Source organism: Zeugodacus cucurbitae, chromosome 5 (assembly GCF_028554725.1).
Source record: "Zeugodacus cucurbitae isolate PBARC_wt_2022May chromosome 5, idZeuCucr1.2, whole genome shotgun sequence".
NCBI lineage: Eukaryota > Metazoa > Arthropoda > Insecta > Diptera > Tephritidae > Zeugodacus > Zeugodacus cucurbitae.
Window position 1 is genome coordinate 45,325,390 of NC_071670.1, and position 27,579 is coordinate 45,352,968.

General features: G+C 35.6%; 4 protein-coding genes across 7 annotated transcripts in view; 3 read left to right on the forward strand and 1 right to left on the reverse strand.

Moving 5' to 3' along the window:
* LOC105213749 (chymotrypsin-elastase inhibitor ixodidin-like) overlaps positions 1-27,579 on the reverse strand; it is a 344,198-nt gene that overhangs the window by 105,734 nt on the left and 210,885 nt on the right. The gene's annotated exons all lie outside the window — the stretch shown is intronic.
* Positions 3,824-6,293, forward strand: LOC105213756 (paired mesoderm homeobox protein 2-like). Its single transcript, XM_011186809.2, has one exon. The coding sequence runs from the start codon at positions 4,735-4,737 to the stop codon at positions 5,602-5,604; it is 870 nt and encodes a 289-aa protein (XP_011185111.2). The 5' UTR covers positions 3,824-4,734; the 3' UTR covers positions 5,605-6,293.
* Positions 10,038-18,961, forward strand: LOC105213769 (homeobox protein DLX-5-like). The gene is made up of 2 exons (XM_054231825.1): positions 10,038-13,795; positions 13,859-18,961. The coding sequence occupies exons 1-2, from the start codon at positions 13,757-13,759 to the stop codon at positions 14,795-14,797; spliced, it is 978 nt and encodes a 325-aa protein (XP_054087800.1). The 5' UTR covers positions 10,038-13,756; the 3' UTR covers positions 14,798-18,961.
* The window catches only part of Frq1_0 (frequenin-1), a 79,480-nt gene continuing 78,940 nt past the window's right edge, over positions 27,040-27,579 (forward strand). Inside the window, exon 1 of the mRNA XM_011186810.3 lies at positions 27,040-27,205. The gene's annotated coding sequence lies outside the window, so the exon portion shown is untranslated. The remainder of the gene's footprint in view (positions 27,206-27,579) is intronic.

A 27,579-nucleotide genomic window follows, 5' to 3' on the forward strand; every position in this document is an offset into this window, starting at 1 on the left:
ACACACAACAACATGCGACAACCGCTTAAAAGCCACAACAATAATAAAAATTGAAGTAAAGGAGTCAGAAATAATAATAAAAAAATTAAAAATAAAATAGCTAAAGTGGCGTCAACATTGCCAAACTGCGATAGCTGTGAGGCAATAAGAAATTTACTACGTGTAATTTCTACAAACACTCATATGAAACGCAAAAGTTTGCGGCGTTTTGCGGTGGGGACGTGTGTATGTGAATTTACGCGCCCCCGCGGCATTGATAAAAAACCAAGTCAAGTAGCGCACGTGAGCGCCACTGTGTGCCTTGAAATATGAGCTGACTCGACCAGGACCAACAACCGCAAAGGCAGAAGTTGCCTCCAAAGCGCACAGTATGAACGCACGAACGGCGAAGTACACGCAGTGAGCGGCGGCGGCAGTCAGCGGAGTGCCGAGCATATTTCCTTCGATGTTTTTTGTTTGCGTTTGCATTTTGTGCGATCTCGTACGCAAATCATATACATTTGACTGTTTGTTGTTTGCTGGCGCTTACTCATTGACTGCGCGATTGACGGTGGCACGGGAAGCGCTCGATTGGCGACGGGTAGCAGGCGGACAGAGCCGCCGAGATTGCAGTGTTTGTTTGGCTACTCACAATCAGATTGTTGAGTTGTTGTTGTTATGAATTGTTGTTGTTGTTATTACTACCTTGACAGCTGCTTTGGTTGCTGCGTACTTGTTGTTGCCTTATTTGGTTAGCGTGTTGTGTATTTTACTCGTTAGCAGCGATTCATTTGCATATTTGCATTTACATATTCATTTGCTGATTCCATATTTGTTGTTGTTGTTATGTGTGTGGGTGTAGTGTTAAATGGTATTTAACACGCACACATGCCCAATGGCGCCAATATTTAACACAAACACATCGCAATCAGTCACTCAAACAGTTGACTTTTCCACTCAATTTGCCTTTGACTGTTATTTAACAGCGCATTAACAGCGAGTTAACATTTGTCACGCTCATGCTGAAGCGCAGTAATTTGGCGCACGCAACGCTCATGAATTGTAAAATACGCTCTAGCACTCAATACTTGTATGTTACAAAAGCTCGTATTATTCGGAGACAACAACAAGAGAGAGCTTTCAATTTTGAATTTGCAAGGATTTCTTTTGGTGAAAGTTGTTTATATCACTGGCCTTGTTGCTGGATTTTTAAAGTAGCTATGTGTTACATATATAACGGCTAGCGTTTTAGGTCTTTGGTAACAAGCATGCATATTTATCTACATATTTTGTGAATATTCATTCACGTATTTGCAAATTACACTAACAATATTAACATAGTATATGCATCGCTTTATCAATGGCAGAGTTAATATGCGCGAAATATTATATGTTTCGAGTTGAATTTCATGTGAGGTGAGTAGTGACTAAATAAACAGTGGTGAGTAAATTCCACCCTAGTTACTTATTATTAATTTAATAGTAATCTGCAATATTCTAACTCACTTGAGATTAATTTCAGCAGAAAACAAAAAAAAACGTTAACTTCGGCTGTACCGAAGCTAATATACCCTTCACAGGTGCATTTTTTTTAGTATCTATGTGTTTAAGCAAATCTAAAGACGTAAGAAAAAGTAAGTAAAAGTAAAAACATTTTACTAATTATCTTTAGCCGGGTTGTTTGCTAGAAACATTAAGGTTATATAGTTAACCGATCTGAACGATTTCTTCGGAGATTATATTATTACCTTAAGCAGTAATCCTTGTCAAATTTCGTGAAGATACCACGTCAAATGCGAAAATTTTCCATACAAGCCATTGATTCCGATCGTTCGGTTTGTATGGCAGCTATATGCTCTAGTAAACCGATCTGAACAATTTTTTCGGAGATTAAATTATTTCTATGAACAATAACTCACACCAAATTTCGTGAAGATACCAAGTCAAATGCGAAAATTTTCCATACAAGCTATTGATACAATCTGAACTGTATGGCAGCTATATGATATAGTGGTCCGATATCGGCAGTTCCGACAAATGAGCAGCTTCTTAAAGAGAAAATAACATCTGCCAAATTTCAAAACGATATCTTAAAAACCGAAAGACTAGTTCGTATATATACAGACAGACGGACGGACGCACAGACAGACAGACAGACCGACATGGCTAAATCGGCTCAGTTCAACATACTGATCATTTATATATACTTTATAGGGCCTCCGACGCTTCCTTCTGGGTGTTACAAACTTCGTGACAAATTTAATATACCCTGTTCAGATTTTTGGAAAGGAGTTCGTAAATGACCCCGCTGAGGAGATTCAACAATCATCAGGTGATCGAAAAAAATTCGAGGAAAGCGTTGAAGATGACGGAGTCCAAAGCTTTAACTTTCAATCAGCTGGTTGTTACGGAATATCTTACAAGATGTCCAATGTTCAATTCGGATTGTTGGGGTGGAATGTACTTTGAAATTACATTAAAATAACAGAGTCGCTAGGTGCAATAAGTGGGTCTCATTGGGATCATAAATGGTGATCGAATATGGATATTATTTCTTGAAATAAATATTAGGTTGTCAAATAATTCAGTGCGGGTGAAAACGACACCATGGATAAGCCAGCCGACGGAAGACCTGTGACAACGAATACCGACCAAATCATGGAAAACATCGAGTTTATGGCATCTCGTGACATTGCCCAGGAGATGGGGTGGGATTTAGCCACCAACCCATTTTAAACCATCTGCAGAAGGCTGGATACACAAAAAAAGCTTGATGTTTGGGTGCCACATGATTTGACGCAAAAAACCTTCTGGACCGAATCAATGTCTGCGGTATGCTGCTGAAATTTATGAAGCGGATGGTGACTGACGATGAAAAATGGATCACATACGACAATATCAAGCGAAAACGGTCATGGTCGAAGGTGAAGGAAGGAAAAGTGAATCGTCCCAAACAGTGACCAAGCCGGGATTGACGGCCAAGAAGGTTTTGCTGTGCGTTTGGTGGGATTGGAAGGGAATCATTCATTAGGAGCTGCTCCCATCGATCAGAAGCGTCCAGAATTGGCCAACAGGAAGGTTGTAATGTTCCACCAGGACAACGCCAGACCACACACTTCGTTGATGACTTGTAAGTTATTGTATTCGGTAGATCGAACAAAACGGCGCAAATAATAAAGAGCGCAAAAAAGCGGAGGGAGATATTTTACAATCTAATATTAAGTAAATAATAATTTAAGATATCTTTGGAAGGCGTACAGGTGAAAATAAGCTATTGTAGACTGAATCAACATTTTATGTAGCAAATCTGAAAATATTATGAACAGATAAATGTCATTTAATAACATTTAAGAGAGCTTAAACGCCTTTATAGAAAACTTGACCACCATTATCTCATACAAATACTCGGTGTAGAAGTATATTATCAAACCACTGCCCAGACATAACTCCTTGCAAATTATCTGCCTTACACCCTAACATATTTTCATTTGTGCCATGCTATTAATATTGTTTAACCCTAATCTTTGCGATTTTTCTCAGTGTGTGTGTGTATGTGAATGGCGTTGCAATCATTTAGCCGGTTATAGCCGAATCGACGATAGTGCGCCACTTCTCTCTCTCCTTCACAGTTCGGCGCCAGTTGGAGATCCCAAGTGTAACCAGGTCGCTCTCCACTTGGTCCCTCCAACGGAGTGGAGGCCTTCCCCTTCCTCGGCTTCCTACGGCGGGTACTGCATCAAACACTTTCAGAGCTGGAGTGTTTTCGTCCATTCGAACAACATGACCTAGCCAGCGTAGTCGCTGTCTTTTTATTCGCTAAACTATGTCAATGTCGTCATATAACTCGTCCATCGTCTGCGGTATTCGCCGTTAAATATGTTCTGAGGACCATATATCTAGCACCCAAAACACTTGAGTATTGTATTGAGTAGTTTATAGCCGTTGTTGCCAATTATAATTTAACCGAAATTATATTTGGAGATTATTGCTTTTTCTTTCAAAAAACATTTTTTATTACTTGTAATTTCATAGAAAATGCATTTGGAATAATTCGAAAAAAATTCGAGGAAAGCGTTGAAGATGACGGAATCCAAAGCTTTAATTTCAATCAGCTGGTTGTTACGGAATATCTTACAAGATGTCCAATGTTCAATTCGGATTGTTGGGGTGGAATGTACTTTGAAATTACATTAAAATAACAGAGTCGCTAGGTGCAATAAGTGGTGCACGCCTTTAACCCCTTTTTACTGGCATTTGACCTCCAAACATTACTCGATCCCTTTTTTGAGAAAAGCAGGTAGATCACGCCTTAAATAGCCCACGTGGATTTTCCAAATATTTGGGGAGTGACGTTTTCTTCCTTTGATCTATTGTTTCTGGAAACGATTACTTCGTTAATATTTTAAATCTCCGTTATTCTTAATCGAAGCTTACCGAACGCCTTGCAAGTACATAAAATGACAGGTAAGAATATCAATCATCAAAAACACTTCAAAACAGGATTTGTAGATATATAAAATGGACTCTAGAACTAGGATAAATCAGTTTAATTCCTACAACGCTTGGACAACACTTAAATAAAAAAACTAAACAAATTGATTACTATTCAACAGGAATGTCTGGAGGATATTTCGTAAGTATTTTTGTTGAAATAGTGATATTTGGAAAAAACTAACTTTTTTTGTAACATTTTACAGATCTACCTTACCCCAGATGAAGTAAAACAGGAAAAAAAGCAGGGCACCAGTAGAAGAGATGCCAAGGAAACCCAAACAGAAGAGGACGAAATTTCGGCCAAGTCATGTCGAAATTTTGGAAAAGGAGTTTCTGAAGCATCCCCTACTGAGGCCGGCACGAAGAGCTGAACTGGCGAAGCAGCTTAATTTAAAGGAATCCAGCATGAAGATTTGGTTTCAGAATAGACGCAGGAAGGAGAAAGGAAATGTTCTACAAAAAATCGTCAACTCATCAGTTCCGGCTCATAAATCCACACAAGTTTATAGTTCTGTTGACTATCGTTCTGCGAAGAATGGTTATACTCCGACTTTGACGTCTAACACACAATTTCCATTATGCAGTTCTACATATTCTCCGCTGATTTCTCCTACTTCGGAAACTGTGTCAACGCAATTTTCTCCATGTAGTTTTGCAAATGCATATCCTACAAACATTCAAACAATACCCGGTAACTCATATATGCAATATAACCAAATTGCACCAGTTAACAGTGCAAACGTTTCTTCGTGGCCGGAAATGCTTCCTGCATACTCACAACCTCCACCAATCAATTCTACTGATTATTTGTATCCTTTAACAAATACTAATACTGCTGAATTTGGAGTCATACAATTAACGACCGATTATCCTTTAAGTTCTCCAGAATCGGTAGAAGGAATTCCCTATACACCGGAATCAGTAGAACAACAAAATGAGAATACTGATCTATACTCCGTAATAGAAGAATACCTTGAATCAATTGAAGTACAAGATACAAATTTGTGCGGTTTGGATCAAGGAGATACAGTTCCATCGAGTTCAGCAATCAAATGTAATCCGTCGGACTATGTGACGGGCGCTGAGATGAACAATCCGTTGGATTTGATTAACATGTTCCATGCAAATTAAGACGACAAGGGCTGATCTATCCGGACAACATAAACTTAGTTTAAATATATATAGTATGCTAATTTTGTATTTGAATAATTTTAACGAAATATTTTTTTATGTATATATGTAGTTAGAAGAAAAATAAATATAAAAAAAACACAATTTTATTGGTTTATTTTTAACATTTTGTTAGTTAGCTAAAAATTTATAAATCTTAGTGGGATCTACTGCTACGTTTATGGCTTCATATAGAACTATATAATTTTTCAATGGATTATTTTTGTTAGGGTTGATTTTAGGGTGTTTCGATTGTGCTCATGAGCAAAACCATGCTTCTCATACAGAATACTTATCCCAAGAGATATCAAGATTTTTCAATATTTGCTTTAGAAACCCTGAACATATCCGTGTCAATTAATTTCAGTATAAAAAAAGAGATGAACAACAAAAAACTAATTGTCAAGCTGTTTTAAAGCTTAGCCCAATCGATTATGTATACTACGAGGGTTGCCCTTTATATCGAGGTTTGGCAACCTTAGTTTTGCAATCTGGCAACTCATAACTTTGTCGAAAATTTTGATATGTAACAAAACAGTAACTTGACAAAACAGTAACACGAAAAATGAATGAAAAAAATCCTTTTATTGGATCTCACATCAAATCCATCTCTCAAAAAAGGCTCATATCGATTGATCGAGAAAAATGTACGATAACGGTGCTGCATAACTCTTGTCTTTCAAGAAATCAGGAAAACCGATCTCCAAAGACGGATCAGCTTTCACTAAGAAGTCAAGTTTTCACACTCCGACTGAAATAAGTGCATTTTTGAGCTCTTAAAACGCCGAATTGATGAGTCATTGACCGTATAGTCCTGGTATGTTGAGGTTATGCTTCGATATTGGGCATTTTGAGAGTCTAGTAATACCTGAGTGGAATAACCAATTAATTTGGCACCAAACTTTCTCGAATTTCCAAAGGTATATTTATGTTATTAAGACCAGACAATGCGAAATGTAGTTTCTATAATTCAATTTTATAAAATGAAAATATCGAGCAACAACAATATTTCAGCTAATTACAAAAATATCAAATTGGAAAGGAATGAAAGAAATCACGTGACCACAATGGTGAGTAATAATTCACCACACTCTTAAATAATCAACAACACAACCGTATGTAGACAAGGTGAATTTCGTGAAAGTGTGTTGTTGCTATAATAATGTGTTTCAAGATCACACACTGATTGGACTGTCATACCCGGCTAGGTGCTGAGGCTGCCAGCGAGCCTCCAGGTCTACACGTGGGCAAGCATTTGAAAGACATACTGACAACGCCTCGTTAGCGAAAAAGTTTTATTGTTTAGAACCCGCCTGGAGAGCCTTGTTCATACCAGGAGAAGGAAGATATAGAGGATAGCGAAAATCTGATAAAAATAATGACCAAAGAATAGTGATGAAGTGTGTTTCATAGTTTAATTAGTAGAATTAGAGACATAACATTTTGAGAAAACTTGGGATATATTCAGCGCTCATATAGATCTCAATAAAACTAAGCACTAACTGCAATTTTTTCTAGCTTTTTATAGAGCGGAGTGCTACATATTTAATGCGCCTCGATGGAAGGCCTAAAACAATCAAATAATTACGTGTTATTTATTAAAAAATCAGACTGAATTAAAAAAAAAAAAAATTCATGTGAAATAAAATAAAACATGATATAATATAATAATTAATAATAACCGTTGCAAAAACTCAAAAAAATAATGGCCTTGTCATAACTTATAACATACTTTTAGGATAATTTGCTAAATCAATAAAATCAATCCTATTTTACCATATAAATTTGAAAATTTAATGCGTGCTAAGTAATATTAAAATAATGAGAAAACTTTGCCGTTTTGTTGCCATTTCCTGGAAAATGCATTTGGAACAGCTCATGCCTTTAATCCCTTTTTTATGTCCATATGGTATATTCTTTTCACAATAAATTTGGTCGCTTTTTTGAGAAAAGCAGATAGTAGAATATGTTAATATCACGCCTTGAATAGCCCACGTGGATTCCCCTAATTTTGGGGAGTGACGTTTTCTTCCTTTGATTGGATTTCTTCCTTTGATCTATTGTTTTTGGAAACGATTACTTCGTTAATATTTTAAATCTTCGTTATTCTCAACCGAAGTTTACCGAACTCCTTTCAAGTACTATCGCACATAACACGTCAGGTAAGATCATCAATCATCAACAAGTAAGAAAGGGTTAAATGCGAGTGTATCCGAATATTTTATACTTTAGGAATTTATTATTCGGCTCGTATATTCATAAAGTCGCCTAAAATAACGAAAATCGAAGTATGACCGAAACCATTCATTTTCACCACCCATCAATATTTTATCTAAGCTTATTTAATTAAGAAGTTAGGATTTCTTACAGATTAACCGATTTATTCCTACATTATAAAGCCCGTCGGTAGTTTGAAAATCCTAATATTCGGTATATGGGAGTTAGGGAAAGTAATTTTATTCGTTTTTGGCACAGAGACATAATACTAGAAGAAAAGGCTTCCCTCTGAATTACATTGAGGGACTGTACCAGTGTGAAATTTTCAAAAAATCGATTTTTCAATTTTTGCTTATCCTGTGTTGAAAAATATCCTGTAAAAGCGTTTTATCCGTCGTTTTTCTAGAAACGACTTTTCTCAAAAATACTGACATCATAACTCAACGAGAAATTTACCGATGGACTTCAAATTTAAATTGAGTATTCTTGAATATATTTACTATACAATCAAATTTGTCATTTGACATTAAAAAAATTACAAGTTTTTTTTTACCTAAAAAACAATTTTTTTTATTTTGTTAATTTTTGATATTTTTCAAAAATCGTAGCTCATTGTATAGGAAATATTTTTTAACTTTAATATCCTTTTTGAATTTTTTTGTTTCAGCTACTCATTCGGCCGGAATCATGTCAGCAGTTGGGGAACTTTTTTTTGGTACCTCCCAAGACAGCACATAACTCCGTTATTTTTTCAATATTTTTGTAAAAACAAAAATCGTAAAATATAGCTTAAAATATACCTTATTATGTCCAAAAGACTTCGAAATATACTTTCGAGTACTTTCTTTGAAAAAAAAAAAAATCACGAAAATCGCCTAATTTTTCATGGGTTACACTAGTATGGCACTGCACTGGTGGCTTTATGTTCGATATTTGGGGCCTTGAAAATTTATAGTCCATTTACGACAATAGGTGATACCAATCAAATGCTACTGTTACAAAACTTTACACAGTTTTGTTCCGAATTCAAAATTGAGTTATATGGCAAGTAGGCGTGGTTGTTAACCGATTTCGCTTACTTCAGGGTGTCAACAAAATATTCTTTCAACTCAAACTCGTCAGCCTGATCCCTTTCGTATATATAATCGTATATCTAATAGGTGACATAAACAACCGTTATGTTACTATTATACTCTGTGCAATACGTTGCGAACGTTTAAAAACACTACAAATCATGATGTGTAAACATATAAAAGACATTCTAAAAATGGAATAAATCAGTTAATTTCCAACCGTTTAGCAATCACCACAGCAGTGCTAAAAGAAAATATGAATGTCACGAAACCTAAACGTAAGTGTTCAAAATTTCTGCCACATCAACTGAAAATATTAGAAGAGGAGTTTCAGAAGCATTCACTACCGAGGCCGGCACGAAGAGCTGAACTGGCGAAGCAGCTTAATTTATTGGAATGCAGCGTGACGATTTGGTTTAAGAATAAGCGCAGGAAGGAGAGAGAAAAGTGTAAACAAAAAACCGTCAAAACATCAGTTTCAGCACCTAAACCCAAACAGTTGTATAGTTCTGCGTCGAATGATGATACTCCGACTTTGATGTCTAACACACAATTTCCATTATGCAGCTCAACATATTCTCCGCAGATTTCTCCTACTTCGGAAACTGATACAATTGATACGCAATTTAGTCAATGTAGTTTTGGTAATACATATCCTTCTAATATTCAATCAATAACTGTTAAAGCTCAAGCTTATAACCCAATTAACTGTATAAACGTTTTTTCGTGGGGAGAAATTGTTTATCCTTTTGTAGAATCTAATACTAATACTGCTGGATCTGGAACCCTACAATTCTCGACAGATTATTCTTTGATTTCACCAGTCTCGGTAGAAAACATTCCATATACGCCGAAGTCACTTAAACAACAAAATGAGAGTTCTTTCTACTCCGTAATAGTAGAATGCCTTTCGGCACTTGAATTAGTTGAGGCACAAGATACAAGTTGGTGCGATGTCTACAATTACAATAACTGTGTGGACCAAATATATACAGTGGAATCGAGTTCAGCTATCAAATGGAAATCTTCGGACTATGTGCCTGAAGCTGAGATAAACAATCCCTTAGATTTGATTCACATGCTTCATGCAAATTAAGACGACAAGGGTTGATTTATTTATCCGGACGACATAAACTTTGTTTAAATTTATGCGTTAATTTTGTTATCATGTATATAATAAGTATATATAATTAGGTATTCAAATAATGTTAAGCAAATATTTTGTATGTATATTAGAGTGGGTAAATTTTTTTCTTGACAAAGTGGTTATCAAAATTGTAAACTACGATGAATTCGAAGAAAATTTGCCCAAGAAACCATTGGTCTAAAATTTTTAACCCTTTATGCCCTCTTAGATTTTTTTCGAAAATTTCTTAAAATGTTCCTTATTTCATCACCTTTTTACCCCCCAAAGGGAATTTTGGGACAGCAATATTTGTATGAGCTACAAATAAAAAACCAACTCAGAACATGGTGAAAAATCATTGATTTATGCACTATTATTATCTGCAATTAGCGTAACCCAGGATTGACGACGTGGACGTAGCAGACATTGGATCCCTTTTTGTTTTTTTTTTTTTTTATTTTTTAATAGTTTTTTTTTTAATTCTTTTTATTTTTCAAATTTTTAATTTTTTTTTTCGGTTTTTGTTTTTTATTTAAAATTATTATGTACTTGAATCTAATCTAATTTTGTACTATCGTGAAAAACTTTACGACCCAACAAAATTAAGAGCTTACAAAAAACCAACTATAAATTTTGACTGCACTGATTATGTTGAGATGATAAACTTAGATGACAATAGCATTTTGTCGGAGCCGCCCTTCACTGCAAACATACCCTATTGCCATTTGTTCGAATACATAGACTTTGACAATCCTCCACTTCCGGATCCACAAATTCTTCCACATATTCAAGGAACCGAGCGCTTTGTGCAACTGCTGACTAGCGTTTCACGTCGAACTATAGAAAAAAATCGTGATGGTGTTATGGCAGTCACGGTTGCCAGTCGAAACGCAACATCTAGGATGGACAGCAAACAAGACCTTAAAACTAATTAATTGTGAACTTTACAAGTATATTATATTTTGTTTGGCCCTTAACAGTTAAGTTTTTGCTTTATATATACATAGATATAAAATGAAATTGTTAACTGCAATACGATTTCGCGGAAGATTAAAGCTATTAAAGTTTGAAATTTTATTTATTATTATTTTAATTTTTATGAAAAGTTTCTCGTTAAAAACCGGAAGCTCCATTTTGATTTTAGACCCATGGTTTCTTGGGCAAATTTTCTTAGAATTCATCGTAGTTTACGATTTTGATAACCGCTTTTTTTGCTCTATACAAATTGACCCACCCTAATGTATATATTAGGTTGGCAAATACTATACATTTTCTAACCTACAAAATGGGGCTATGTATGATTAGTTTGGATATTGCGTTCTACAGTTAACGTTCCGTGAAATTAATGGTGCTTTGGTATTTGGGATGGTACTCTATCACTTCGAACTGCAGACCGGCGGAAGACCTGTGATGACGAATACCCACCAAATCATGGAAAACATCGAGTTAGACCGATCCATCTGCATAAGGTTGGATACACAAAAAGCTTGAATTTTGGGTTACGCGTGATTTGACGCAAAAAAGCCTTCTGGACCGAATCAACGCCTGCGACATGCTGCTGAAACGGAACGAACTCGACTAATTTTTGAAGCGGATGGTGACTGGCGACGAAAAATAGTTCACATACGACAATACCAAGCGAAAACGGTCGTGGTCGAAGGCCGGTGAATCGTCCCAAATAGTGGCCAAGCCGGGATTGACGGCCAGGAAGGTTTTGCTGTGTGTTTGGTGGGATTGGAAGGGAATCATTTATTCTTCTACGAGAGGGGTATTATAAAGTTACCGTCTGGATGGAAACAGATTATCGAACGAAACGGCTCATATTTGAACTAAATCCGATCATTGTAACACTTTTTATAAAGCATTAAATAAAGAGCAAAACAGCAGAAGAAATTATACTCTCGCAACATATTTCACAGAGAATTATAGTTATGTTCATATAACGGCTGTTTGAGTCACCTAAAAAACGAGTTACATATACCAAAGTGGTCAGGATCACGAGTAGATTTGAAATCCAGTCTGTCCGTCCGTGCAAGCGATAACTTTAATAAAAATTGAGATATCTTGATGAAACTTGGTACAAGTGTTCCTTGGCACCATAAGAAGGTTGAAGGTTGAGGATCACTGCCATGTCCACAAACTGGCTACAAATCTATACAAAAATCTATAAAGTGACATAACTAAGCTAGTTACAAAATTATGAAAGCAAAATTCAGTATAGACACTGGAGAGGCATATTTAAGTGCAACTTTTCTAAGAAAGTGGGCGTCGTTCCACCCCCAATTCAGATTTTCGTATATAACTCTTAAACTACTTAAGCTATATCAACTAAACTCTCTGGAGTCATTTCAATTATGTATTCCATTATGCAGCATGAATGATGAGAGCGTGGTTATAATCCGATTTCATTCATTTTCATGCTGCATATAGAGGGCCTTAAGCAAATTATATCAGGAAGTTTGGTTTATATAACTATAGCAGTTTACATGTTATGTTCAAAAAATCTAGTAAGGCGTGGCCAAGCCGACTTTTTTAATTCCAACGCCTCTCTGGTATGATTCATTTTGTGTATCTTAATTTATAGATTAAATTATGGCTTTATAGCTTTTCGATTATAGCCATTTTGTGGGCGTGGCAATTATCTGATTTCGAGTTCGAAGATACTGTAGTTTTTAATTAAGTTATCGTTTGCACAAACGGACGAACAACGAGCATACATACATTCGGATTTCAACTCTACTCATCATCTTGGTCGTTTGATATACTCGTACATAACGCCATATCTAACTCGTTTAAGTATAGGTGTTACAGACAACACTTATGTTAACAAATCTCTTACACTGTCTGTGCAACATGTTGCGAGAGTATAAAAACGGACCCGGAATTGGATCCAAGCGATTTCTTTTTGTTCCCACATTTGAAAAAGTCACTGAACGGAGTTAACGACATAGCATTAAGATCAATGTAGTAAGTTAGTCTAAAGTAATATTAATAAAGAGCACGAACTTCGTTATTAACTACGGGCAGATATTTCGAAATGAGATTTGTGGAAGTTATTGCAGCCAGAAAAGATATTTTGGGTTAAAGAAGTTAAAGAATCGCTGGGACATGTGTATCGAGGGAACGAAAGAAATATCGAGAAACAAATCGCCATTTTTTCTAGAATCTTCATTTCTTTATGCGAACAAATAAGGGAAACAAAATTTTAAAGTAGATTTCAAAAAATATTCGGGACACACGACAAGTGAAACAAATCAACAAATATATTTCTTCCTATATCAAGATAACTAACAGCACTTACGGTACAAGACTAGCAGTTAAATGTAGTCTAAATATAACGTTCAAATATAACGTTCAAATCAGCAGAGAAATGATGGATTGAATATTATTTCCTTAAATTTATTATTTGCTAAAATATCTTAACGGTATAGAGACAACCGCACAGATAATGATATATGCAAGGCGTCTAGCCCACGTGGATAAATTGTTTTTGGAAAATCTTACTTCGTTAATATTTTAAATCTCCGTTATTCTCAATCGAAGCTTACCAAACGCCTTGCAAGTACATAAAACGACAGGTAAGAATATCAATCATCAAAAACACTTCAAAACAGGATTTGTAGACATATAAAATGCACTCTAGAATTAGGATAAATCAGTTTAATTCCAACAACGGTTGTAAAAGGACTAAAAAAACATGGATTGTTATTCAACAGGAATGTCTGGCGGATGTTTCGTAAGTAATTTTTTCCGAAATATTGGGAAAGTACTAACAATTTTTTTAAAATCTTTTTTATAGATCACCCTTACACCAGACGAATTAAAACTGGAAGGAAGCAGGGCACCAGTAGAAGAGATGCCAAGTAAACCCAAACAGAAGAGGACGAAATTCCGGCCAAGTCATGTGGAGATATTGGAAAAGGAGTATCTGAAGCATCCCCTACTAAGGCCGGCACGAAGAGCTGAACTGGCGAAGCAGCTTAATATAAAGGAATCCAGCCTGAAGATTTGGTTTCAGTATAAACGCAGGAAGGAGAAACGAAAGGGTTTACAAAAAATTGTCAACTCACCAGTTCCGGCACATAAGCCCACACAAGTTTATAGTTCTGTTGACTATCGTTCTGCGACAAATGGTTATACTCCGACTTTGATGTCTAACACACAATTTCCATTATGCAGTTCTACATATTCTCCGCTGATTTCTCCTACTTCGGAAACTGTGTCAACGCAATTTTCTCCATGTAGTTTTACAAATGCTTATCCTACAAACATTCAACCAATACCCGTTAACGCTCAAGTATATAACCAAATTGCACCAATTAACTGTGAAAACGTTTCTTCGTGGGCCGAAATGCTTCCTCCTATTGTTGAATCTGCATACTCACAACCACCACCAATCAATTCTACTGAATATTTGTATCCTTTGGCTAATACTAATACTGCTGCATCTGGAACCCAACAATTCTCGACAGATTATCCTTTGATTTCACCAGTATCGGTAGAAAGCATTCCCTATACACCGGAATCAGTAGTACAACAAAATGAGAATACTGATCTATACTCCGTAATAGAAGAATACCTTGAATCAGTTGAAGTACAAGATACAAATTTGTGCGGTTTGAATCAAGGAGATACAGTTCCATCGAGTTCAGCAATCAAATGTAATCCGTCGGACTATGTGGCGGACGCTGAGATAAACAATCCTTTGGATTTGATTAACATGTTCTATGCAAATTAATATGACAAGGGCTTATCTATCCGGACGACATAAACTTTGTTTAAATATATGTATATGCTAATTTTGTATTTGTATAATTTTAAAGAAATATTTTTTCATGTATTATATGTAGTCAGAAGTAAAAATAAATTAAAAAAAAAAAACAAAATTTGATTGGTTTATTTTTAACATTTTGCTGGCTAGTACGACCACATTTTAAAAATTTATAAATTTTAGTGGGATCTATAGCTCCGTTTGTGGCTTCATATAGAACTATATAATTTTTCAATGGACTTTTTTTTGTTAGTGTAGCAATGCTCCTCATACATAATACTTATCCCAAGAGATATCAAGAGCTTTCAATGTTTAATTTCTTTAACTTGAAATATTCGTCAAAAATGCTTATATTGGATCTCACACCAATTGTCAATCCTTCAAAAAAGGCTCATATCGATTGATCGAGAAAAATGTAAAAAATACGATAACGGTGCTTCAGAACACTTGTCTTTCAAGAAATCAGGAAAACCAATCTCCAAATACGGATCAGATTTCACCAATAAGTCAAGTTCTCTCGCTTCGACTGAAATAAGTGCATTCTTGAGCTCTTAAAACATCTAATTGATGAGTCATTGACCGTATAGTCCTGGCTTGCTACTAAATGACTTTTTATTCTCATACGTAAAAAGAGGTGGCTGGAACGTTCAGATTGAATCAATACTCGATATGTGTACTGATGAGTTTGAAATTGGTATTATAACTAAGAGGAAAAATATTGATGTTATGCTTCGACTACTAATACTACTAATGGAATAACCAATAAATTTGGAAAGGAATGAAAAAATCACGTGAGCACAATGGTGAGTAACAATTCACCACACTCTTAAATAATCACAACAACAACTGTATGCAGACTTGGTGAATTTCATGCACAGCATGATTGCCCAAAAAGTGTTCTACAGGAAAGGAAGAACATTTTCATTGTAAATGTGTGTTGTTGCTATAATAATGTGTTTCGAGATGTGTTGTCTGATTGGACTATCACACCCGACTTGGCGCTGAGGCTGCCAGCGGCCGATTAGTGATTGGAGCTCGATGGAAGGCTTAAAACAAACAAAGAATTACGTGTTATTTATTAAAAAATCAGACTAAATAGAATAAAAAAAAAATTCTTTTGAAATAAAATAAAATATGATTATTAATATACAGGCTACCCTTTGGCAAAAACTCAATAATTTAATTGTCTTTTCATAAGCTGTAACATATTTTTAGGATAATTTGCTAAATCAATAGTATTATATTTTATTTTTATCAGGACCACAAATGCAATGGTGGAGTTAGGGCTCATAAAATCTTAAAATTTACGTCAAGCGCTGGCTCCCTAAACGATGACTACTTCTCAGGGAATACGTGAAGGCACTCGGTCTAGTATTGCTGAGGGCCATAACTGGTCTAAACATACTAGATTAACTTAACCTAAGTACTGCATAAATTTGAAAATTTAGTGTGTTCTGAGTAATATAAAAAAAATGAGAAAACTTTGACGTTTTGCTGCCATTTCCTGGAAAATGTATTTTTACCAGTTCATGCATTTAATCCCTTTTTTATGCCCATATATTGTTTTCTCTTCACAATAAATTTAGTGCCTTTTTTGAATAAAGCAGATAGTAGAATATGTTAATATCACGCCTTGAATAGCCCACGTGGATTCCCCTAATATTTGGGGAGTGACGTTTTCTTCCTTTGATCTATTGTTTTGTGGAAAATCTTACTTCGTTAAATTGGCGAGTGTTGCCGAAGATTTTATACTTTCGGAATTTATTATTCGGCTCGTATATTCAAAAGTCCGTGAAATAACTAAAATCGACATATGACCAATATCATTCATTCATTTTCACGACCCATCAATATTATACCCAAGTTTATACGCTTACTTAATTAAGAAGCTAAGATATCTTACAGATTAAACGATTTATACCTGTATTATTAAGTCAGTCGGTAGTTTGAAAATCCTAATATACGGTATATGGGAGTCAGGGAAAGTAATTTTATCCATTTTTGGCACATAATACTGGAAGAAAAGGATTCCCTCTGAATTACATTAAAGGGGCTATACCAGTATGAAATTTTCAAAAAATCAATATTTTTAATTTTTGGCTTATTCGATACTTAATACTTTTGAAAAATATCCTGTAAAAGCATTAAGTTCATATCTTGAATAGATTTTGAATGGAAGCGTTTTAAAGAACGACCGCTTGCAGGCAAAGCCCGTCATAGTCTAGAAACGACTTTTCTCAAATTTGCTGACATCATAACTCAACGAGAAATTGAAATTGAACTTCAAATTTAAACTGAGTATTCTTGAATATATTTACGATCTTTTTGATTTGTTGAAAATTGTCAATTTGGCATTAAAAAACTACCAATTTTTAAATAAAAAACCGACAGTTTTTCAGAAATACGTCATTTTGTTAATTTTTGATATTTTTCAAATTTGAAATATCTTTAACTTTAATATCCTTTTTGAATTTTTTTGTTTCAGCTACTCATACCTCCCAAGATAGCACACAACTCCGTTATTTTTTCAATATTTTTGTAAAAACAAAAATCGTAAAATATAGCTTAAAATATACCTTATTATGTCCAAAAGACTTCGAAATATACTTTCGAGCACTTTCATTGAAAAAAATCACGAAAATCGCCTAATTTTTCATGGGTTACACTAGTATGGCACTGCACTGGTGGCTTTATGTTCGATATTTGGGGCCTTGAAAATTTATAGTCCATTTACGACAATAAGTGATACCAATCAAATGCTACTGTTACAAAACTTTACACAGTTTTGTTCCGAATTCAAAATTGAGTTATATGGCAAGTAGGCGTGGTTGTTAACCGATTTCGCTTACTTCAGGGTGTCAACAAAATATTCTTTCAACTCAAACTCGTCAGCCTGATCCCTTTCGTATATATAATCGTATATCTAATAGGTGACATAAACAACCGTTATGTTACTATTATACTCTGTGCAATAAGTTGCGAACGTTTAAAAACACTACAAATCATGATGTGTAAACATATAAAAGACATTCTAAAAATGGAATAAATCAGTTAATTTCCAACCGTTTAGCAATCACCACAGCAGTACTAAAAGAAAATATGAATGTCACGAAACCTAAACGTAAGTGTTCAAAATTTCGGCCACATCAACTGAAAATATTAGAAGAGGAGTTTCAGAAGCATTTCTTTCTGAGGCCGTCACGTAGACCTGAACTGGCGAAGCTGCTTAATTTAAAGGAATCCAGCCTAACGACCTGGTTTAAGAAAAGGCGCAGCATTGAAAGAGAAAAGGGTAATCAAAAAATCGTCAAAACATCAGTTCCAGCATATAAACCTAAACAATTGCATAGTTCTGCGTCGAATGATGATACTCCGACTTTGATGTCTAACACACAATTTCCATTATGCAGTTCTACATATTCTCCGCAGATTTCTCCTACTTCGGAAACTGATACAACTGATACGCAATTTGGTCAATGTAGTTTTGGTAATACATATCCTTCTAATATTCAATCAATAACTGTTAAAGCTCAAGCATATAACCCAATTAACTGTATAAACGTTTTTTCGTGGGGAGAAATTGTTTATCCTTTTGTAGCACCTTCATACTCTACTGATTATCAATATCATTTGGCTAATACTAATACTGCTGCATCTGAAACCCTACAAATCTCGACAGATTATTCTTTGATTTCACCAGTCTCGGTAGAAAACATTCCATATACGCCGAAGTCACTTAAACAACAAAATGAGAGTTCTCTCTACTCCGTAATAGTAGAATGCCTTTCGGCACTTGAATTAGTTGAGGCACAAGATACAAGTTGGTGCGATGTCTACAATTACAATAACTGTGTGGACCAAATATATACAGTGGAATCGAGTTCAGCTATCAAGTGGAAATCTTCGGACTATGTGCCTGACGCTGAGATAAACAATCCCTTAGATTTGATTAACATGTTTAATGCAAATTAAGACGACGACCCTTTATTTATCCGGACGACATAAACTTTGTTTAAATTTATGAGTTAATTTTGTAACAATATATACGTATTATGTATATATGTGGGTATTCGAATAATTTTAAGCAAATTTTTTTTTTTATATATATTAGGTTGGCAAATACTATACATCTTCGAAAGGTCTTGACATAACCTACAAAATGGGGCTATGCATGATTAGTTTGGATATTGCGTTCTACAGTTATATACGTGTAAACATGGTGTAAACTAACGCCCGAATTTGCGCTATTTTAAAGTTTTTCTTCGTTAAAGTCAAATCCTCTAGAAAAACGTTCCGTGAAATTAAAGGTGCTTTGGGGGATGGTACTCTATCACTTCGAACTGCGGACCGGCGGAAGACCTGTGACGACGAATACCGACCAAATTATGGAAAACATCGAGAGTGACATCGCCCAGGAGTTGGGAGTTAGTCACCAAACCATTTTAAACCATCTGCAGAAGGCTGGATACACAATAAGCTTGAATTTTGGGTGCCGCATGATTTGACGCAAAAAAACTTCTGGACCGAATCAACGCCTGTGATATGCTGCTGAAACGGAACGAACTCGACTCATTTTTAAAGCGGATGGTGACTGGCGACGAAAAATGGATCACATACGACAATACCAAGCGAAAACGGTCGTGGTCGAAGGCCGGTGAATCGTCCTAAACAGTGGCCAAGGCGGGATTGAAGAAGCGTCCAGAATTGGCCAACAGGAAGGGTGTAGTGTTCCACCAGGACAACGCCAGACTACACACTTCGTTGATGACTTGTCAGAAGCTACGGGAGGTCGGATGGGAGGTAAAGGGTGATTTTTTAAGAGCTTGATAACTTTTTTTAAAAAAAGAACGCATAAAATTTGCAAAATCTCATCGGTTCTTTATTTGAAACGTTAGATTGGTTCATGACATTTACTTTTTGAAGATAATTTCATTTAAATGTTGACCGCGGCTGCGTCTTAGGTGGTCCATTCGGAAAGTCCAATTTTGGGCAACTTTTTCGAGCATTTCGGCCGGAATAGCCCGAATTTCTTCGGAAATGTTGTCTTCCAAAGCTGGAATAGTTGCTGGCTTATTTCTGTAGACTTTAGACTTGACGTAGCCCCACAAAAAATAGTCTAAAGGCGTTAAATCGCATGATCTTGGTGGCCAACTTACGGGTCCATTTCTTGAGATGAATTGTTCTCCGAAGTTTTCCCTCAAAATGGCCATAGAATCGCGAGCTGTGTGGCATGTAGCGCCATCTTGTTGAAACCACATGTCAACCAAGTTCAGTTCTTCCATTTTTGGCAACAAAAAGTTTGTTAGCATCGAACGATAGCGATCGCCATTCACCGTAACGTTGCGTCCAACAGCATCTTTGAAAAAATACGGTCCAATGATTCCACCAGCGTACAAACCACACCAAACAGTGCATTTTTCGGGATGCATGGGCAGTTCTTGAACGGCTTCTGGTTGCTCTTCACCCCAAATGCGGCAATTTTGCTTATTTACGTAGCCATTCAACCAGAAATGAGCCTCATCGCTGAACAAAATTTGTCGATAAAAAAGCGGATTTCACATTTCGAACCGAACACTGATTTTGGTAATAAAATTCAATGATTTGCAAGCGTTGCTCGTTAGTAAGTCTATTCATGATGAAATGTCAAAGCATACTGAGCATCTTTCTCTTTGACACCATGTCTGAAATCCCACGTGATCTGTCAAATACTAATGCATGAAAATCCTAACCTCAAAAAAATCACCCGTTATTATCGTATTCACCATATAACCTGGACATAGCGCCAAGTGATTCCACTTGTTCCTGTCCATGGCGAACGCCCTTGGTGGTGTAAAGTTGAACTCAAAGGAGCCTTGTAAAAAGTGGCTGTCCGAGTTCTTCGCAATAAGGAGGGGGTTTCTACGAGGGGGTTTCTACGAGGGGGTATTATGAAGTTACCATCTAGATGGCAACAGATTATCGAACGAAACGGCGCATATTTGAACTAAATCCGATTACTGTAACACTTTTTATAAATCATTGAATAAAGAGCAAAACAGTGGAAGAAATTATACTCTCGCAACATATTTCACAGAGAATTATAGTTATGTTCATATAACGGCTGTTTGAGTCACCTAAAAAACGAGTTATATATACCAAAGTGGTCAGGATCACGAGTAGATTTGAAATCCAGTCTGTCCGTCCGTGCAAGCGATAACTTTAATAAAAATTGAGATATCTTGATGAAACTTGGTACAAGTGTTCCTTGGCACCATAAGAAGGTTGAAGGTTGAGGATCACTGCCATGTCCACAAAATGGCTACAAATCTATACGAAAATCTATAAAGTGACATAACTAAGCTAGTTACAAAATTATGAAAGCAAAATTCAGTATAGACACTGGAGAGGCATATTTAAGTGCAACTTTTCTACGAAAGTGGGCGTGGGCCGGCCCCTATTCAGATTTTCGTGTATAACTCTTAAACTACTGAAGCTATATCAACTGAACTCTCTGAAATCATTTCAATTATGTATTCCATTATACAGCATGAATGATGAGAGCGTGGTAATGATCCGATTTCATTCATTTTCATGCTGCATATAGAGGGCCTTAAGAAAATTATATCAGGAAGTTTGGTTTATATAACTATAGCAGTTTACATGTTATGTTCAAAAAATCTAGTAAGGCGTGGCCAAGCCGACTTTTTTAATTCCAACGCCTCTCTGGTATGATTCATTTTGTGTATCTTAATTTATAGATTAAATTATGGCTTTATATCTTTTCGATTATAGCCATTTTGTGGGCGTGGCAATTATCCGATTTCGAGTTCGAAGATACTGTAGTTTTTAATTAAGTTATCGTTTGTGCAAACGGACGGACAACGAGCATACATACATTCGGATTTCAACTCTACTCATCATCCTGGTCGTTTGATATACTCGTATATAACGCCATATCTAACTCGTTTAAGTAAATATAAGTGTTACAGACAACACTTATGTTAACAAATCTCTTACACTGTCTGTGCAACATGTTGCGAGAGTATAAAAACGGTTCCGGATTTGGATCCAAGCGGTTTCTTTATGTTCCCGCATTTGAAAAAGTCACTGAACGGAGTTAGCGACATAGCATTAAGATCCATGGAATAAGTTAGCCTAAAAGAATATTAATAAAGAGCACAAACTTCGGCATTAACTACGGGCAGATATTTCGAAATGAGATTTGTGGAAGTTATTGCAGCCAGAAAAGATATTTTGGGTTAAAGAAGTTAAAGAATCGCTGCGGCATGTGTATGCGAACAAATAAGGGAAACAAATTTTTAAAGTAGATTTCAAAAAATATTCGAGACACACGGCAAGTAAAAAAATCAATCGTCAAAACTCTTCAAACCATGATATGTAAATGTAAATGCATTCTAGAAATATAATAAATCAGTTTAAGTCCAACAACGGTTGTGCTAGCACTGAAATTTTAAAAGAAAAAAATGTATTCTTATTGAACAGGAATTTCTGGGTGCTATTTTGTAGGTAATTTTGAAGAAATATAAGCGAAGTACTAACAATTTTTTTGAGATCTCCCTTAAGAATTAAAACAGCAAGGAAGCAGGGCAACGGTAGAGGAGATAACAAGGAAACCTAAATATGAGCGGAAAAAATATTGGCCAAGTCATATGGAAATTTTGTAAAACGAATTCCAGAAACAATCCATACTGAGACCCGCCCCTTGTACTAGCGAAGGTATTTTATCTGAAGGAATCAATTATCAAATGGTGGTCCTGACCAGTCACCAAAACAACCAAAATGGACATTTTAAATCCGTTGAAAAACCAGTACCAGCACCAAGTCCAATTGTGTCAATTGCATGTGCAGGTGATCCCCCATTATAATGTAAATGATGTTTGAAGGAATAACACCAACATACAAATATAACAACAAGAAGAAAGAAGGATAAATGGCACATATATAGGAAAAAATGGGATTTTTTTAAATTATTAAAATAATTCGGTTCTTCTGGTAGGTCTGACTATTACTACTATTACCAGAAGAATCGAATTAGCAATTTCATTTAACCTCAGTGAAGCCAGTATTACATTGGTTTCAAAAAATGTGAAAAAATAACCAGACTGGAATGAGCAATCAATTATCATATCCATAGCGTTATGACGACAAATGAGAGAGATCTGTTTAACTGATTGAGGAGTAAGGGAAATTTGTTTCATTACAATTAATTGAACTGGGGAGCGGAAATTTGATAAATAGTAAGGATATATGAAATGATATAAAAAAAAAACCAAGCATTAACTGGAATTTGTGAGCTTGTTATAGAAGCTGGTTGCTACATAGTTGATGTGCCTTGATGAAAGGTTCAAAACAATCTGATGACTATCCAGGAATTTCTTGCTATTTATTAAGAATCAGACAGTATAAAATAAAATTTTCTCATGTGAAAAAAATTATTATTTTATTTATTTTATAACATATTGGCTAATTTTTGCAAAAACTCAATAAATCAATTGCCATTTCATAAGTTACAACATACTTTTAGGGTTGTTTTGGTAACATACCTTTAGGCTTGTTTGCTAATATTAATCAAACTGACTTTATTATGTTTTATCGCATTTACAACAAAAATTTCCGAGTTTAGAGCATTTTATTAAAATAATTGTAATATTAAAACAAGTAAGGAAGGGCTAAGTTCGAGTGTAACCGAACATTTTATACTCTCGCAATTTATTTAACTTTATTTATATTATATAATATACAATTTGACCCACATATTCGTCATATATATTGTATAAAGTCCATTGAAAGTTGGAAACCATAATATTAGGTTAGAAGCACCGAGGCCCTTGTGTTCAATATATGGGGCCTTAAAAACCTATGGTCCGATTTCGGCGATTTTTAGAATGGGGCTGCCACACTATTAACATAGTATTTGTGCAAAGTTCTGCACCGATATCTTCACTAGTACTTACTTTATATATTGTATAGCAAACGATTCAGATCGTTTTCAAAGTTCTGGTATATAGGAAGTAGGCGTGGTTGTGAAACGATTTGGCCTATTTTCACAACATATCATTGGGATGTAAGGAAACTATTACATACCAAGTTTCATTGAAATCGGTCGAGTAGTTTCTGAGATATGGTTTTTGACCCATAAGTGGGCGACGCCACGCCCATTTTCCATTTTGTAAAAAAATCTGAGTGCAGCTTTCATCTGCCATTTCTTATGTGAAATTTATTGTTTCTGACGTTTTTCGTTAATGAGTTAACCCACTTTTAGTAATTTTCAACCTAATTTTTGTATGGGAGGTGGGCGTGGTTATGATCCGATTTTTCTCATTTTCGAAAGCAACCTTCCTACAGTGCCAAGAAATAAGTGTGCCAAGTTTCATCAAGATATCTTAATTTTTACTCAAGTTACAGCACACACAGACGGACGGACGGCCGGACGGACAGACAGACATTCGGATTTGAACTCCACTTTTCACCCTGATCACATTGGTAATATAACCCTATATCTAACTCGTTTAGTTTTGGGTGTTACAAACAACCGTTATGTGAACAAAACTATAATACTCTCTTTAGCAACATTTGTTGCGAGAGTATAATGAATGTATTTTAATGATTTTAGTATTGGTTTATTATTTCAATGCTGTTGGAATAAGAGGCGTACATTGGGTTTCAAATCAGGGACGCTTTGAATGAATATCTTCGGAAATCTGCATTGGCATTTCTAAATACCGATCAAGGCGTTGACAGCATTTTATGTTTAGTAGGGGGGATTCTTATGATAGTTTCAATGCTTCCCATCGATCTAAATATGTTATTTATTATCTATAAAAATTTAATCATGAAATATAATTCTAATCATAATTTGTGGACTAACAGAGTTATATATTTTAATAAATATGAAATTATTTCTCTCTAAATTTTATATATATAATTGGGCCTTACGTTAGAAGATTTAAATTAAAGGATATGATAGATAAGGCGGCACCGGTACAAGCGGTAATATGAGCAACAAAACATAAAAGAGATTAAACAAAATTTCAGCCAAATCACTTCAAAATATTAGAAGAGCAATTTCAGGAACCAGCAAGAAGAGCTGAAATGGCGAAGGTCCTTAATATGAAGGAATCAAAAATCAAATGGTGGTTACTGAACAGGCGCCAAAAAGAAAAACGAAATGAACAAAATAATTAATAGCTAATAGCCAATTGAATTAATAGCTTTGTAAACAGTTCTATGTTTTATCAGGTATTTTCTCTCATTGCATACTTTGGATCTTCACAGTTTTTTCTTTACACAGTTCTACTCTTTCTTCTTTGATTTTTAATAGTTCAAAATTTCAAATTTCACACAAATATCACATTACATTTTTTTACCATCTCATTTGACTCCGTCTAATAGCCCTTTCACACAGCCAAATTAATTGCTTAATTAAAATTTTGATTGAGAAATTAATTTTTGCTCGATAATCGATCAGCTGTTATACATTTTTGTGTTTGCTTTTCATAAGGCGTTGCTAAGTTTCATCAGCTGAGTACTATTTTTTTATTTATTTGCAGCACAAAAAAGCACAGAAAGATTAGATTTTTATTTTGTATGGTAAATCGATCGAAATCACCGTTTCAATCGAGCAGAGGCCGGTTAATTGATCAATTAGCTCATGTGTGACAAGGCTATAACACAGAATCTGGATCTCCACAGTTTTCACCTTAGTAATCTAAGGTCCGCTCCGGATCCACACACCGACTCTTCTCATTATATTTTTCCTAGGACTTAGAATATTGCGTAACTTGGTTCCACGCAATCAACGTTTGGTAATCCTTTATTTCCGCACTTGAATCAGTTGAAGTACAAGATACAAATTTGTTTCATCCTGATGATAGCGATAAGGGGTGTTCTTTTCGTTTGACTTATTAAGTTGTATATATTAAGACTAATATAAGATATATAATTATGTTTTAAGCTTTTATATAAGCTTCTACATTTTCACAAGTCTCTTTTGAGTTCAACTTTACACCACCAAGGGCGTTCGCCATGGACAGGAACAGGTGGTAATCACTTATGTTCGGGCTATATGGTGGATGCGATAAAATCTTTCATCCGAGGTCTAGCTTCTGACAAGTCATCAACGAAGTGTGTGGTCTGGCGTTATCCCTGTGGAACACTACCCCTCCTGTTTACCAATTCTGGACGCTGCTGGTCGATTCCCTTTCAATTTCACCAAACACACAGCAAAATCTTCCTCGCCGTCAATCCCGGCTTGTCCACTGTTTGGGACGATTCACCGGCCTTCGACCATGATCGTTTTCCCTTGATATTGTCGTATGTGATCAATTTTTCGTCGCCCGTTACCATCCGCTTCAAAAATGAGTCGCAGGCGTTGATTCGGTCCAGAAGGTTTCTTTCGTCAAATCATGCGGCACCCAAACATTTTTTGTGTATCCAGCCTTCTGAAGATGGTTTAAAATGGTTTGGTGACTAACTCCCATCTCCTGGGAGATGTCACGAGATGCCACATGTCGGTCTAGCTCGATGTTTTCTATGATTATACATATATGCTTGTGAGAATATTGACCGATTTCACTAATGCTTGGAAGAGAGCTACCGCGGATCGGAAAATTAATTTTTCGTGATTCAATTCTACAGCATAAATATATCAAGCAACAACAATATGTTAGCTAATTACAAATGAAAATGAAATGAATGAAAAAATCCACGCAATGTGAGGTGAGTTAAAACTCACCACACTCATAAATAATCAGCAACACGACAGCGCGCAGACATGGTGAATTTGGGGCACACACACACAGCATGCTGGCGCCTAAAAGTAGACTACAATAAAAGAAGGGAAGTGCTATTTTTGTAAATTTCTGAACTCGTGCACAACAAAACTAATAACAGGGTAAAGCAGCTCAACGAATGGGTGATGTGGCTGCATACGGTGTTGTTGTTTTTACCACTTCTGCATATATGTATGCTTGTATTTGTGTTACGGTAGTTGAGTTGCTAAACTTGAGTGAGTCTGCTACTTACTGTCTAACACAACTTCTGAGCACAGTAACACTACAGCGTAGAGACCCACTCAAACGGTCTCCTGCGCCTGTGAACTGTTGTTCGTTGCTGCTGCTGCTGTTATGTGTATTGGTGTATGCGTGCGAGCCTTTGCTCACTTGCAGAGCTTTTCATTCGCATTTGCCTATGCGTCTTTCAGTCGTATTTTCAAACGCCAAACATACGCAACGTAGCGCGCTTGATACGGTGCCGTCGAAACAGTTTACAGTCATACCTTTTTGCAGCGAGCAAGCAAAGGACATAAGGACAGTTAGACTGTGGCAGTTAGTGCGTTTTGTTGGTGTAAAAAAAACAACAACATAATTTTAAAAAGTGAGATAACAGTATGTGTGTGTCTGAGTGTATGCTGAGGCAAATAATGGCAGAGTAACCAAAAGTGAAAAATGAATAATTTCTGTTAAAAAATACTAAAAATTTTAATTTTTTGATAAAATTAAATTGTATCTGTGCAGCAAGCGTGACATGTAAAAAAAATATTTGAATATATTATAAATGTGTTTGCGTGCATGAAACGCCAGCTGCAGACAAAAATAAATTTAAGTGATTTCCAGCAAAGCTAGAAACTTGAAATTTGTGCTATCATGAATTTCTAAATTCAAAATTTAATAACAGTTAAAGCGTCTATGCCACATGCATATGCCTGCCATACAAACAACCACTAATTTTTTTTTGTGTATTTTATTTAT

Bases quoted from the DNA above. Each gene is read 5' to 3' on its own strand.
- LOC105213756 (XM_011186809.2), top strand. From the start codon at position 4,735: ATGCCAAGGAAACCCAAACAGAAGAGGACGAAATTTCGGCCAAGTCAT.
- LOC105213769 (XM_054231825.1), top strand. From the start codon at position 13,757: ATGGATTGTTATTCAACAGGAATGTCTGGCGGATGTTTC. The intron at 13,796-13,858 runs GTAAGTAATTTT...TCTTTTTTATAG, and splicing joins GAATGTCTGGCGGATGTTTC to ATCACCCTTACACCAGACGA.